Source organism: Euleptes europaea, chromosome 3 (genome assembly GCF_029931775.1).
Source record: "Euleptes europaea isolate rEulEur1 chromosome 3, rEulEur1.hap1, whole genome shotgun sequence".
NCBI lineage: Eukaryota > Metazoa > Chordata > Lepidosauria > Squamata > Sphaerodactylidae > Euleptes > Euleptes europaea.
This window is the reverse complement of record NC_079314.1, coordinates 26,958,469-26,973,324: the sequence shown is the minus strand read 5'-3', so window position 1 is coordinate 26,973,324 and position 14,856 is coordinate 26,958,469. Positions and strand designations below refer to the sequence as shown.

At 47.0% G+C, this 14,856-nt stretch overlaps 1 protein-coding gene across 2 annotated transcripts in view; it reads right to left on the bottom strand.

Annotated features, from left to right (window-relative positions):
• Positions 1-5,462: 5,462 nt before the first annotated feature.
• Positions 5,463-14,856, bottom strand: part of TFAP2E (transcription factor AP-2 epsilon) — an 89,273-nt gene continuing 79,879 nt past the window's right edge. For both annotated transcript variants that reach the window (XM_056846254.1, XM_056846255.1), the window contains 2 exons: positions 8,634-8,775; positions 5,463-5,849 (listed from right to left, as the gene is read on the bottom strand). In XM_056846254.1, the coding sequence (XP_056702232.1) occupies positions 5,561-5,849; positions 8,634-8,775 (431 nt within the window). In that variant the 3' untranslated portion in view covers positions 5,463-5,560. The remainder of the gene's footprint in view (positions 5,850-8,633; positions 8,776-14,856) is intronic.

Below are 14,856 nucleotides of genomic sequence, written 5' to 3'. Positions count from 1 at the left end.
TTCATCTGATCTCCAGCCGATAGAGATCAAATCACCTGGAGAAAAACGGCCACTTTGGCAATTGGGCTCTATGGCATTGGGCTCTATGGCATTGAAGCCCCTCTCCTTCTCTATCGGCTGGAGATCAGTTGTAATAGGAAGAGATCTCCAGCTAGTACATGGAGGTTGGCTACCCTACTTACTATGGAGGAGAGAGTTGGAGACTCAGGTGTTACTTATACTTGCTGCTTCACACAACACATAATTAACTTATGGAGCTCCCTGCCTAGGGTTGCCAACCTCCAGGTACTAACTGGAGATCTCCTAATCATACAACTGATCTCCAGCCGATAGAGATCAGTCCACCTGGAGAAAATGGCCCCTTTGGCAATTGGACTCTATGGCATTGAAGTCCCTCCCTTCCCCAAACCCTGCCCTCCTCAGGCTCCGCACACATAATCTCCTGCTGGTGGCGAAGACCTGGCAACCCTAATTCTGAACCAGTCCAAAAATCAAGTCAGGGTGGAAACAAGCTGCCATATATTATTTTAGTGCATTCTTAACGTCTCCTTTCCTCCAAGGACTCCGAGGCAGCATGCCTATGTCCTTCCGACAATCCTAAGAGGTAAGGTAGGGAGAGAGAGAGAGGGTAGGGAACTTGGTAGCCAAGTGGGGGTGGGTTTGGAACACAGGTCTCCCCTACTGACATATCCAGTTAAGTGGGCTTTCCTGCCCTCTGGGCCACAGGTGCCCAGTACATCAAAAGGTTATTTTGAGTGTGTGCCATCCTGAATGTAACCAAGGAACAGGACAGTGGGAGTTGGGGGAGATTAGGCTGTGCTTCTTCACCACCCTGCCCCAAATGAGGAGAGCCAGCCTGGTGTAGTGGTTAAGAGCGGTGGTTTGGAGCGGTGGACTCTGGATAACCCGGTTTGATTCCCCACTCCTTCACATGAGCAGCGGAGGCTAATCTGGTGAACCGGGTTGGTTTCCCAGCACCCACACATGAAGCCAGCTAGGTGACCTTGGGCTCGTCACATTCTCTCAGCCCCACCTACCTCACAGGGTGTCTGTTGTGGGGAGGGGAAGGGAAGGTGATTGTCAGCCGGATTGATTCTTCCTTAAGTGGTAGAGAGTGTCGGCATATAAAAACCAACTCTTCTTCTTCTAACTTTGGAGCTGGAGATGGGGGATAGTTTCCCACAGGTATGTCTTACAAAGAATATGCAATTTATGGGATGGAAGAAGCAGGACAGGCTGACAACTGGGCAGAAAGGGTCCCCTGATCTCAAAGTGTCACCCCTCTGTCTATGACTTTTCAGCATCTTTCTCTAGTAAACATTGCATTCTTATTAAATGGGAGTTAATAGTCCGTTTCTCCACTCCCCCTTCTCCATGCCATGAGGGTTGTTCAGGGGAGGGGATAGAACTGGGGAAGCCCACCTAGGAAAGAGATAGACAAGCAGACAGACCCTCTCATAATCACCGCTTCAAAGATCTTGGGCTCTGCTCAGCAAAATTTGGAGCCTTCCTTTAGCTGAAGTGGCTCTTCCAGAGTAGGAGCGCAGAAGCTGGTGGAAGAGTCCTTAGGTCCTACGAAAGCCCCAAATTTTGCTGAGCGGAAGGGCAGGATCTGGGCCATTGTCTTCCTCCTGGCATTCTATAGTTCCTTCTTCTGGGGAACAGCTACATGCCAACTTTAAGATGGTCTGCTCTGGGCAGAAGATGGCAGCATGCCATGCCAGGGGAATCCTTTTTTCCCTCTGGGGACCATGCCTGAGGTGGTTGACAAGGAACAAATAAAAAACGTATTGGACAAAACTGGCTTTCCCCGCATTATTTCCACAAATTGATGTGTCAAAAGTAGGAATGAATGTTCCATTATATATTTCACTCGAAACAAAAGGGCAGAAATAGGTATTAATGTTCCTATTTGTTTCTCTATGAACGAGAGGGGTTTTTTGTAGCCAACTGATGAAGTCTGGGCAAGTCAGAGGCACATGAGCAAGTTGCCTGCCAAATGGTAATATTTACATTTCATTTGCCATTGTGAGATCAGAATTATCAGGTGTGCAACTAGGGCCTCAGATTAGGGTTGCCATCCTCCAGGTACTAGCTGGAGATCTCCTGCTATTACAACTGATCTCCAGCCAATAGAGGTCAGTTCACCTGGAGAAAATGGCCACTTCGGCAATTGGTCTCTATGGCATTGAGGTCCCTCCCCTCTCCAAACCCCACCCTCCTCAGGCTCCGCCCCAAAAACCTCCTGCCGGTGGTGAAGAGGGACCTGGTAACCCTATCTCAGATTGATCCAATCTACCTTGAGAGGGCCTCCTCCTGGCCGCTGTTCCTAAATAGGACTGCCAATCTCAAGATGGGGCCCAGAGTTCTCCTGGAATGACAACTAATCTCCAGACTCCGGATAAAGGGCATCTTGGGAGGGCTGACTCTATGGTACAGCACAGTCTAGGAGAAATGGAAATCCTAGAGTGGCATCACATCCCTGCTGATCTCCCTTTCCTTACTAGGCATCAACCCCCCCCCCCCATTCTCCAGTGTGTGTGTGTGTAAAGTGCCGTTAAGTCGCAGCCAACTTATGGCAACCCCTTTTGGGGGGGTTTTCATGGCAAGAGACTAACAGAGGTGTTTGCCAGTGCCTTCCTCTGCACAGCAACCCTGGACTTCCTTGGTGGTCTCCCATCCAAGTACTAACCAGGGCTGACCCCGCTTAGCTTCTGAGATCTGATGAGATCAGGCTAGCCTGCCCATCCAGGTCAGGGCCCATTCTCCAGTAGTGCCCCAAATTGGTGTTGGCAACCCTATTCCTTGTGAAGTCTCTCATTTTGATCTCTCTTCCAAGTGTGAAATCACCCATTCTCCAGACACAATCAAATGCCTTAGCATCTCTTTGTTTTCTAGTTTGCTCTTGCACCAGCAAAATGGGGAATGGGGGGATTTATTACTTACAGGTAGACATCAGGGACATGGTTTCAGAGATTTCTGAGGTCCAGATTTCACTATGGGGGGGGGGGTCTGCAATTGGGTTAAGTTGCTACAGGGTCATCCACTTTTGATTGGAACAAGGCAAGGGTTTTATCCTCTGTCAGCATTTCCCCGATAGAAATTCCTTCCCCAAGGTGCTACTAGCCCTGGTAGGAAAAAAGGACAGGTATCCTAAGGATGCCTAGAAGTTTTTAATTCCCCACAGGATCATATAGCAGTAGGAGGGGGCGATTTCTGTCTGGGAGATGGCATGGGGTTGGAGAAAGGTATTAAGCTCCCTGCTTTAGCAGCAATCCCTCATCTAAACCCAATGCCCCCCCAGCTGTGTTTTAAAGATACAAGAATGCATGAAGTGATCCAGTCAAGGACTCCCCATGGATAGTGGCCTAATATCCAACAGCTGTTGGCCAAGAATCCCTTGTAGAACCTGGGGGGTGGAATTTTGAGAACAGGTAGCTGGTCCAACCTCAAAATGGCTACGGGGATGGGGGGAATACTTGCCAACCACAAATAGGTGCCAGAGAGGATTGGGTATGGTTGCCCATTCCCTCTTTGCCACTTGCAGGAGGTTTTGGGGCGGAGCCTGAGGAAAGGGGGGTTTGGGGAGGGGAGGGACTTCAATGCCATAGAGTCCAATTGCCAAAGGGGCCATTTCTCCAGGTTAACTGCTCTGTCAACTGGAGATCAGTTGTAATAGCGGGAGATCTGCAGCTAGTACCCGGAGGTTGGCAACCCTAGCACGGGGTACCCCCAAATGAGGCACCAGCACTGCTGGGGTCAATCACAGAATTTGGGGAGGGGGGGATCCAGGCAAAGTATCCTCCTATGCTGGAGGCAGCAGTCTCTGAATGGGTGCTCCCTACAGAAACAAAGGTGAGTCCTCCTGGGCTGTTTGGCAGCACCTGCTCTTCCAATGATGTGGAGAAAATCTGGGATTGCCTCTTTGCCTTGGCAATGAATAGGGTTGCCACGTCCCTCTTCCCTACCAGCAGGAGGTTTTGGGGGCGGAGACTGAGGAGGGTGGGGTTTGGGGAGGGACTTCAATGCCATAGAGTCCAATTGCCAAAGCGGCTGGAGGTCAGTCGTAATAGCAGGAGTTCTCCAGCTAGTACCTGGAGGCTGGCAACCCTAGCAATGAAGGAAGAACAGCCCACTTTGTTGAGGGCCAGTTATGTAGGCCGACGTCACAATTCCTGTTCAAGTAAACACTACACAAATAAAACCTCCAAAAACTTTTGTTTTCTCTGCCTCCAAAATTTTCTGGTATATTGTACTTTTTTGTTCTGTGTTGGACCTCACAAAATTGGGAGTATTCCACCGTCAATATAACAGACACAGGGATGGAGGGGGGGGATTGTTTGCAAATAAAAAGAGGTTTTATTAAGATAATGACTGACATTTGTGAGGTGGTGGCACTGTACATCTATTGCAGCTTTTAAAGTGAAACAACAGCACGTACAAAAGAGGAAAAAACAAACCCCAAACCGGGCTAAATGTCTCTAGTTCTTAGCATCACAGGCTAATGTCCATGCTATTCAAAACGTCATTGCAAAAAATTTCAAAGACGGGCTTATTAAAAAAAAAAAAAGTAAGAACTTCCAATTTAATTGAATATAAATAACGCGCACTGGACATTTTAAAACTTTTTTTTGATTTAATTACACATAAATAAATATATACAGATTTCAAAACAGTCCGGGTTTGGCCTCCTTCAAGTTCTGCTCCTTGTGCTTTAATCGTTTATTAATTTATTATTATTTATTCGTCACTTAATATCATTGGTAATGTTTTGAAAGCCTGGGAGGAGAGGTGGTGAGCGGTGAAATCTCACTTCTCTTGGGGTCCTGGCCAGCCAAATAAAACTGGGTTATAGTGGAGGCTTGGCAGGGGTTTGATTCTCGTTGCAGGAAAACACTACCAAACGTAGGTAATGGTCCCCCAGATGAAGCCTAGAGAAAATCCACAGTGACTGCCAATTGGTTAGAAATCTGTAAACAAAGTCCCACAGCCGCCCAAGAGAAGCATTGCTGGTAAGGTTACTCTTTCCTTAGCTAGAAAACACAATTAAAGTGGGCTTCAGTGAGTATCCCTCTCTCTCTACGGCTCCTCCAGAACTGTCCCATGAGACACCGCAAAATCCATTGAGTCTCCATAGCTCTTGATTCCACCGACACCTGTCTGTTTTTGGCGTTGTTTGGCCAGGCCTTCAGAAACACCTCAACCGTTTTATGATTGTGGGTTTCGAAAAGAAAAAAAATACGAAAAAAAAGAAGTAATTGCACATGTGAGCGGGCTTCCAATATCCACTACTGCAAATCAAAAGCATCAACAGAAACTCATCAATGTGTCTGGGTCGGCTTCCATCGCAGTGAAGTACCCTTAGATGTTTCTCCTTCGTCTTCACTTTCCATTGACTTGATTTCCGAGAGGCCTTTTGTCACAGTTTGAGGGAACGTGGCAGGAGGGCGGTTCGTAACTGGCTTCTTTCCCTCCACACATTGATAAGGCCAGGCCTCCAATTTATGAGCTGGGGAATGGAAGGACTCTCTTACAGGGGCTGGCTAAGAAATTCTGGAGGTTATTTCCGATGTTTCACTTCCTTTTCTGAGTTTTTGGAGTCGCCGACCGAGTGGCCGTTCCCTGTGCTGTTCATGAACATTTTATCCAGCCCTTTGAGCGACTCTACCAAGTAGTTCTGGAACGCCGTCAGAGCCGCGCAGATGGCCGGCCCCCCAAAACCGTGAGTTATTAAGCTGAAGTGGGTCAAGCAACTCTGAACTCCAGGATCCAAGATGAGCGACGGGCGGCTGTTTCCAAGCGGGGAGCGATCCTGAGCCATCAAATCAGCAAATTCTTTGCAGATTTGCCTAGGAGAGTGGGGAGGAGAGAGGTGACATTCAGAAAGAAAACAAAAAATACTGTATATTTATGCATTTTAACCTGCATGTTCAGTAGCATTATGGACTGGTTATTCATTGTCATTTGCCTCAAGTCCCAGCTGGGTTTATAATTATTTTAAGTCAATGATGTGTTAGAACAATATAAACTTGCAATAAACAGCCAAGCCATAAGAGATCCGTAGTTACTCCTAGCTGTTGTGTGTGTGTGTGTGAAGGGCTATCAAGTCACTTCCAACCCATGGCGACCCTATGAATCAAAGTCCTCCAAAATGTCCTATCTTTGACAGCCTTGCTCAGGTCTTGCAAACTGAGGGCCGTGGCTTCCTTTATTGAGCCAATCCATCTCTTGTTGGGTCTTCCTCTTTTCCTGCTGCCCTCAACTTTTCCTAGCACGACTGTCTTTTCCAGGGACTCTTGCCTTTCTAGTGACTCTTGCCTAGCTGTTAAAAGTTCTTAAAACCATTTTTTAAAGACCCTTTCACAAAGAAAATCTGCAGGGAGGTAGAGGATGATAAAATCTGTTTGAAAGCAGTATTTCTTTTAAAGCAATTTACAACACTCTTCACCTCTTCCTCCATTTTATCTTCACAACTACATTCCCATAAGGTGGGTTTGGTTGAGACAGTAACTGGTCCAAGGTCACTCAGCAAGTTTTCGTGGCAAAGTGGGGATTCGAACCTGGGTCTCCCGGATCCTTCGTGAAACATACAAACAAAAATCACACTAAGGAGCACCCCCAGACTTGCATTGACAGGAAGGGCCCCAGAATTCCTTGAGGGAAAGCAATGTTTTTGTCTAGTCCCTAGAACTCAGTAAGTGGCAGGCAAACTGATGTGGGTAAAGAATGCCACGTGTGAGGTGCCACCACGGCAAAGGTCCTGTCACCCACCTCTCCTCAGCAAGAGAAGCACACACATCTGCACACCTCTGCAGTTGATCTTTGCTGCCAGGCCGGTTTGTATGGGCGAAGCTGGTCCTTTCTACACTGCGGTTCCAGGTCCGTTAGGGTTTTATAGATATCCACTAGAACTTTAAATTGGACTAAGAAGCAAACTAGCAGCCCATTTTTTTCCAGTAAATCACTGGGAGTTACAGATGGAACAAACATTTTTTTTTAAAGCAATGTATTTCGCTTTGCCAGGGATATCCAATTGCTCCGGTCTCAGGGCCATTTCTTTCTCCAATCAGTGGGTTGGGGCAGTTCTTGGGACCATAGCCTGCAGGCATGTCCAGGCCACTGTGAAGGTTTACTCAGAAGTCCTACTGGAAAGCTGCAAGATATCTCCAAATTACAGCATAGCATCAGGAGGAAACAAAGCCTTCAACGAAGAGGAGCTCTCCCAGCCCCCCCCCACCTGAATTTTCACCAGAGAAGAAAGGGAGAACGGCAGTACGGGAACCAAGCATAGGTAACTGCCCTATTTTTATATTAGATTGGAAACAAATGTTGAGGGAAATCATCAAGCAAAATCTCCTGTGTTGCCTTTCCCCCCATTGTCTGGGTACCCAAGGTTGGGTGGAGAAGGTAAAATGAGAATTTTTTTTTATTTTAAGGCACATATCAGGGTTAAAAACATTAAAAATTATAAAAACAAGGCACAATGGCGACTCGTAAGGTTGATAGACTTAAACCATGCACCATACATGTTTTGGCCAACAGGTCTTCGTCAGTGGTCAAATAAAAACCATATAATGAACACACAAGTAATATACAAATGTATCACCACATACAAGCCCAGGCATGTGTGTAGGGTGTATAATAAATTTCAAATTAGAAAGCCCTCTAGGTGGAATACGACTGTTTTACTGGGCCATGTCCGCACTGCTCGATTGCAGCTCCAATTTCTGCGGGCTTTCCTTGCATGCTCCCACTTCATCTCACCTGAAGGATTCCGAGGACGTCTCCAGAGCACAATTTCTCCGCGTTAAGCGCATCCGCATATACGGCGAATTAATAAAATAAAACGTCTTCCATACCCGGTGCCTTAAAGTGGGAACATGCGATGTGTGTTCAATCCACTTCCTGCTGCCAGCCAACCCCCGCACTCCCCCCGCCTCCCTTACTAACGCTGGACTGGGCATGCGCCGACTGGGCATGCGTGGGAGCGTGCCGGTCTTTGGGCTTATCAAATGCAGTGGAGAATGGCGGCGCGGTGGGAACAGAAATTTAATGTCGTTTTGGATACTTGTGTACTGGTCGCATGTAAATTGCGAGGTAAGCTGCTAGTGCGTTCACGGGCAAGGTTGATACTAGCATGCACAACTTGTATGAGAGACTAATACAGCCCAGAGTAGAACTTGCAGGTATGGTGTGTGGTTTAAGTCTATCAACCTTCTGAGTAGCCATTGTGCCTTGTTTTAGCATTTTTAATGTTTTTAACCCTGCTATAAGCGCCTTAAAATAAAAAAATATTTCTCTATTATATTATTTTACCTTCTCCACCCAACCTTGGGTACCCAGCTTTCGGGGTTTTTTTAAGGTTGGGTTTCTTCCCCCCCCCCCGCTCTTTTTTTTGGGTTTATTTCCCCCAATGTCCCCAGTTGTGGAGTCTCTCAGATGTACAACTTTGGATGACAATCCTTGGTGCAATTACTTTAACATTCATCAGTAATTTTCACACACAGGAACATTAAATGTGACTTCTGAAATAGCGCCTGATTGCGCGACACTTCATTTGCACTGTCCTTTGACAGGGACTCCCATTTGTGGAGCAAAAGGAGAACAGCTGCATTATGGACTCCTGGGCTTACTTGGTTGCTAGTAGCATGTTCTTCCGGGCGTGGAGTTCACCAGGATCTGAGTGCTGACGGCAAAGGTACTCTGCTGCGGCCTTGGCTGGGAACTCTGTTTCACACACATATCCGAAATCTCGGGCGAGGTGCACAGCTTCTCCTGTGAAAATGGACACAAGAAACCTCCTGAGGAAAGGAATCCCTGGACTGCTACGATCCTAGATAGTCTGAGGAGGGGATGGGCTGTGGCTCAGTGGGAGAGCCTCTGCTTGGCATGCAGAAGGTCCCAGGTTCAATCCCCGGCATCTCCAGTTAAAGGGACTAAGCAAGTAGGTGATGTGAAAGACCTCTGCCTGAGACCCAGGAAAGCCGCTGCCGGTCTGAGTAGACAATACCGACTTTGATGGACCAAGGGTCTGATTCAGTATAAAGCAGCTTCATGTGTTCATAATTGATGCGAGTGCGGTCCCTGCTCTTCAGATGACATAAAGAAGGAGAGCTGTTGGCTGATTAACAATTACTGCCTTTCAACTGTTAACAAATTAAATAAATATGCATATTACCAAACCCCCAAATATAGGTGTTTTGGGGAGATACTGAAAAAAAGAAGTTAAATCACCATTTATTAAAGCAAAAAATTACTTAATATGGTAACAATCTATGGTCATGATCTACTCTTCCGTTTTGGGTTCTGTTTTGTAAATGACAGGAAAACGTTCACCGTGGAGATCCCAGGGGAATGGTATATCTTCGCAATGAAAGGGGCTAGGTTCTTCCTTTTTTTTAAAAAAATGAAAGCTGGGGATTCAGAGGAACTCATCGATGGTGTCAATAGATCATTACAGTTACCATTTTTTTAAGCCAGAAAAAAGCTCTCCAGTGGCACAGCCCTGGCAGTGAGGGGCTGAGGCAAGGAAAATGATACTGACATGGATGGAACCCTTGGAAACGTGGACCTTCCCATCCAGATGGCTTGTTAATTCTGAAATGTTTGTACCAACCCTGTTCGAGAAGGAATAGACCAAGGATGGGGAAAGCCTGGAAATTGGAGGGCAGCATTTTGCAAATCTTCCCACTGCCGCTTAAAAGCCAAGGCAGAAAAAAACCTCCACATGGCTGCCACCTGAGATTCTTACGCCACATATCAAGCGTTCTTGCTTTGGCGGAGTGGAGCACAGGACTGGGCTGATACGCTCCTTTCACTAGAGGTTTCCAAACGCTGACCTCTACAATCATGAGAGCTAGGAATACGTTTCTTTTTAAAAACACACACACATGTATTAACAGCCTGATATTTCCCAGGAGCCTGATATTCCTCATTGGTCAGGCTGCACCTGGAGTATTGTGTGCAGTTCTGGAGGCCTCACTTCAAAAAAGATGGGGACAGAATGGAGCGGGTGCGGAGGAGAGTGACGAGGATGATCAGGGGCCTGGAGACCAAGCCCTACGAGGAAAGGCTGAGGGACTTGGGCATGATTAGTCTGGAGAAGAGGAGGTTGAGGGGGGACATGATTGCTCTCTTTAAGTATCTGAAGGGCTGTCACTTAGAGGAGGACAGGGAGCAGTTCATGTTGGCAGCAGACGATAGGACTTGCAATGATGGGTTTAAATTGCAGGCGGAAAGGTACAGCCTGGATAATACAGATTTTTTTTTTTATAGTACGAGTTGTTCAACAGTGGAATCAGCTACCTGGGGAAGTGGTGAGCTCCCCCTCACCGGCAGTCTTTAAGCAGAGGCTGGACAAGCACTGCATTGAGCAGGGGGTTGGACTAGATGGCCTGTATGGCCCCTTCCAGCTCTATGACTAGGATTGCCAGGTCCCTCTTGTCAACCGGTGGGAGATTTTGAGGGTGGAGCCTGAAGAGGGCGGGGTTTGGGGAGGGGAGGGACTTCAATGCCATAGAGTTCAATGCCGATGAGTTCAAGCAGCCATTTTTTTCCAGGTGATCTGATCTCTATCAGCTGGAGATCAGTTGAATTAGCAGGAGATCTCCTGCTACTACCTGGCAGTTGGTAACCCTATCTATGACTCTATGGCCATTTATACAGGGTCGATTTTGATGCTCACTCAAAGCTCCTTTTTTAAACTCGACCCTTTAAAATGCCTACTCACGGTCCTGATGCAAGAGGAGAAAATCAAACAAATTCCACCCCCCCACACACACACACTCGCCTTCACCTTCGTTTGCATAGCCATTAGCAATCGTTGTTTCCTTGAGTGGATGCTTCAAGGCGGGGACAGAGCAAATGAAAAAGGACGAGTTAAAGGGGCTCTTAAGAAATGCGAAGCAGGTATGCGCAAGCTTTGCAGTGACTTCTGGAATGACGGTTCAGCATGAAGAACTCAAAAAAATATATGCGGGGCACTTCAGCCTGGAACGAGCTGCTAATTACCGAGCATAAACGGCCTATGATTCTAATACCAGACTCTTTACAGAAGTATTGAAGCACAGAAGGAGGGCAAGAAGCGACATTGGCAGCTAGGTTAATGCACTGTGGATGGATGGCCTCATCCAGCTAGCAGCGGGGGGAGGGGGGGAGATGAATTAGCTCTCTGTCTAAGCAGGGTTTCAGGGGCCGGCCGTGATCAATGGCCATCAGCTCTGATTACTTCCGCAGGGATGCCTGAAGATGGATCAATTTCACCGATGAGAGGGCCTTCCCCGGGAATGATGGATGCCCAGCCTGAGAGCTCTTGCCCCGAGGAGGTCTGCGAACTCTGAGCAGAGACAATACAGACAGGGACAGATCTCCCTCTTCATCCTCTCCGGGGGGGCTTCGGAAAAAAGGGATTGAAAACGCCCTCCTGCCCTGTGCTCAAAAAAGGGGCACAGGTCAGCCTGGGCTTCTATGAGCTCCCTTCAAAATAGAAACCTAGAGTACACCTGATGAAAAAGAATCCAATAGACGATTTCAAGTTGAAATGGCAACCACTGTATGATAAATATTCATGTGTTTTAAGTTCTTCTGCTTTCCTATGGGTATAGAGGTAGAATCTTAAATTAGCATTTCGATACTTTAAGTTTATAGTTTTAGATTACTGATATAAAAAGGGTACGTGTTTATAGCATCGTAATAGCCACCAGTTGATTATTAATTACTAATTAAGTGCTCCCAATCTCTTTGCTTTTCAGTTTGTAACCCAGAAGAACCATAAACCATAAATGCTAGATTCTAATAGTGTAAGTTTAAAGTTTATGATGGATGTATGTATCTATTACTGCACTGAAGCCTGGACACAAACATTATTTATTTATTTATTTATACTAGATTGTTCCCCCTTCTTCTTTCCCTGCTTTTTTCTTTCTGTACCCCAATATATAAAAAATAATTTAAAAAAATAGAACCCTAGAGTGATTTTCACAAGTCCTCCACCAAAGCAACAGCATCTTCCATCCCTCCCTTCTCAACTATTGCATTCTGCACAGTTTGAATGATCATTGGGAGAAAGTGTGAGAATTTCTCTCCGTGGAGCCCAACCCCAGTGTTTTCACATCACTCATTGTTCTGGGAATGACTGCTGGCTAGAAAGTGGCAAGTTAAAACACACACACACACACACCAGTGATTCCTGCGGAGACGCAACAGGAAGCTCTGAGGGCATGTTGTTCTTTTGCATCGTTACCTGGGTATGACTTATGCTTTAAGGATGCAGCAGGCATATCTGCTCCTAGCAGAGGCTGACTGGAAGGAGGCCAGTCCAAAGCACTGACTCATGCAGAGACACAATGGGCACCTTCTTCTTGGTTAGGTAACACTAGCAGGTACCTCAACAACTCAGAAAACATCTAGGGTAGTGACACAAACTTTATGAAGCGGACCCCCCATCCGCTTAAATGTACTCATATTTTCAGAACCTGCTTCAAAGGAACGCCACACTAATTCCTTCCTTCTGCATATCCCTCTCGTATCGTAGTTTCAGAGATTGCCACGTTGGTCTGCAATAGAACAGTTAGATTCAAGTCCAATAGGACCTTAGAGACCATTATATTTTTGGGGGTATAAACTTTCAAGAGTCAAAGCTTCCTTCATCAGATACAAGCAGGAACAGAGATCTTAGTGTCCTTAAATCCCATTATCGCTGCATCCTGATTCCTTTCTTTGCGACACCCGTCCCACTTTCAGGACTCAGGGATCTCTATTCCTATCTAGCAAAGGGAGCTTTGATGCATACCCCGAAAATCTCGTTCGTCTCTAAGGTGCTATTGGACTTGAATCTAGCAGCTCCTCTCATATTAGCTAGCAATGATCAAGTTTATTGGTCATGGCTCAGTGGTAGAGCATCTGCTCGGCAAGCAGAAGGTCCCAGGTCCAATCTCCAACGTTAAAAGGGTTTGGTAGTAAGTGGTATAGCAGACCTCTGTGAAGACCCTGGCGAGCTGCTGCCAGTCAGAGTAGACAAAACTGACCTTGATAGACTAATGATCTGGCTCTGACGAAGTCAGCTAGGAAGGGGATATGGCTCAGTGGCAAAGCATCTGGTGACCATACAAAAGGTCCCAGGTTCAATCCCCAGCATCTCCAGTTTAAAAGGATCAGGTAAGAGGCAATGTGAAAGACCTCTGAAGATAGCTGCTGCCAGTCTGAGTAGACAATGGTGACCTTGATGGACCAACGCTTTGACTCAGTAGAAGGCTGCTTCAAATGTCCATGTTTGTATCCCCTCCTCCCATTTTTCGCATTTATAAACGTATACCATTACAGAGCAACAAGCTGTGAGGTATTTTCAGTTGGCACATTATTTTATTTATTTATTTTGCAATTTATAGCCCACCCTCTAGGGTTGCCAGGTCCCTCTTCTCAACCGGCGGGATATTTTGGGGGCGGAGCCTGAAGAGGGTGGGGTTTGGGGAGGGGAGGGACTTCAATGCCATAGAGTTCAATTGCCAAAGCGGCCATTTTTTTCCAGGTGTCAGGCATGGCCTGAGAAAGGAATGTTGTGGTTTCTCCAGATGCTGGCCAAGGCCGGCTCTAGCCCTGCAAACAACGTGTTTAGGCTGAACTCTGTGGGAATGCCGGTAGAATCCTACCTCCCTGACAGCTCCTGGGAGGGGGGTTGCCATGGCATCCAGATCTACCCCGATTTGCCCTATGCTCTTCCATATATGCCCTGTACTGTGCTTGTAGTTTTCATTAGTGTCCATTTGACTCTTAGCTTCTTTAAACCTGTGGATTTTCCAATAAATCAACTCTCTTTGGACTGCTGTCTGTGGATGTCTGTTTATGGGATTATCATGGGACTAGAGCTCACACCAGGTGATCTGATCTCTATCAGCTGGAGATCAGTTGAATTAGCAGGAGATCTCCTGCTACTACCTGGCAGTTGGCAACCTACCACCCTCCCCGGCCAAGGCCAGGCTCAGGGTGGGTAACATCATTTAAAATACATCAAAACATTCACAATAAAATTAATAATAATTTATACAATTAAACAGTAAATAAGGCTTAAAACTGCAGATAGTGCTTAATTCAACTCATAGTGCCTGGAATAGCCAGTAGGTTACCCCCAGTTCACAAAAATAGCATAAATGCGGGGAGGGGAGGAATAGGGAGGCCAGCAAAACATGGTACCCACAGCTGCCCACCACTGTAGGCCTTACGGCTGTCAATTCGGTTCCATCCGACATGAAGAACAGCCGAATTTTCCCAAATTCAGCGGTTTCTACTTTGGATAGAACCAAAGTAAAAAAAAGGCGGGAAAATGACTAGCCGAACTCAGCAAATTCGGGCAGATGCCGGATAAAAGTTCGGCGCCCCCGAAGCAGCATTCTCCCGCGGCCAATCGGTGGCCAAGCTGGGTCTTCTTCTGGCCAATCAGTCGTGGTTGAGTGCGTGAGCCCGGCCGCTGCGCAGCCCGGGGAGAGAGAGTGTCTTGACCCAATCTTCACAAAACTTGGGGGTTCTTGCAAGAAGGGTCCCTCCTAGGGCTGTTGATTCGGTTCAGGCCGAACTGAAAAACAGCCGAATTTCCCCCGATTCGGCTGTTTTTCGGTTCGGACGAACCAAACTCAAAAAAGGCGAGAAACGGGGGAGCCGAATTTGCCAACTTTGGGGGATTCGGTGAATAAATTCGGCAGATTCGGGGGGGCCACGCCTTCACGGAGCTTCCTTGAAGGCGCGGGGAGGGGGCCCTTTACACAGGTCTGCGCCTCCCAGCTGGGAGGCGCAGATCTGTTTAAAGGGCCCCTAGCGCAGAGAGCGCAGAGGAGTTTGACAGCCCCCCGCCAGCCTTCCCGGGAG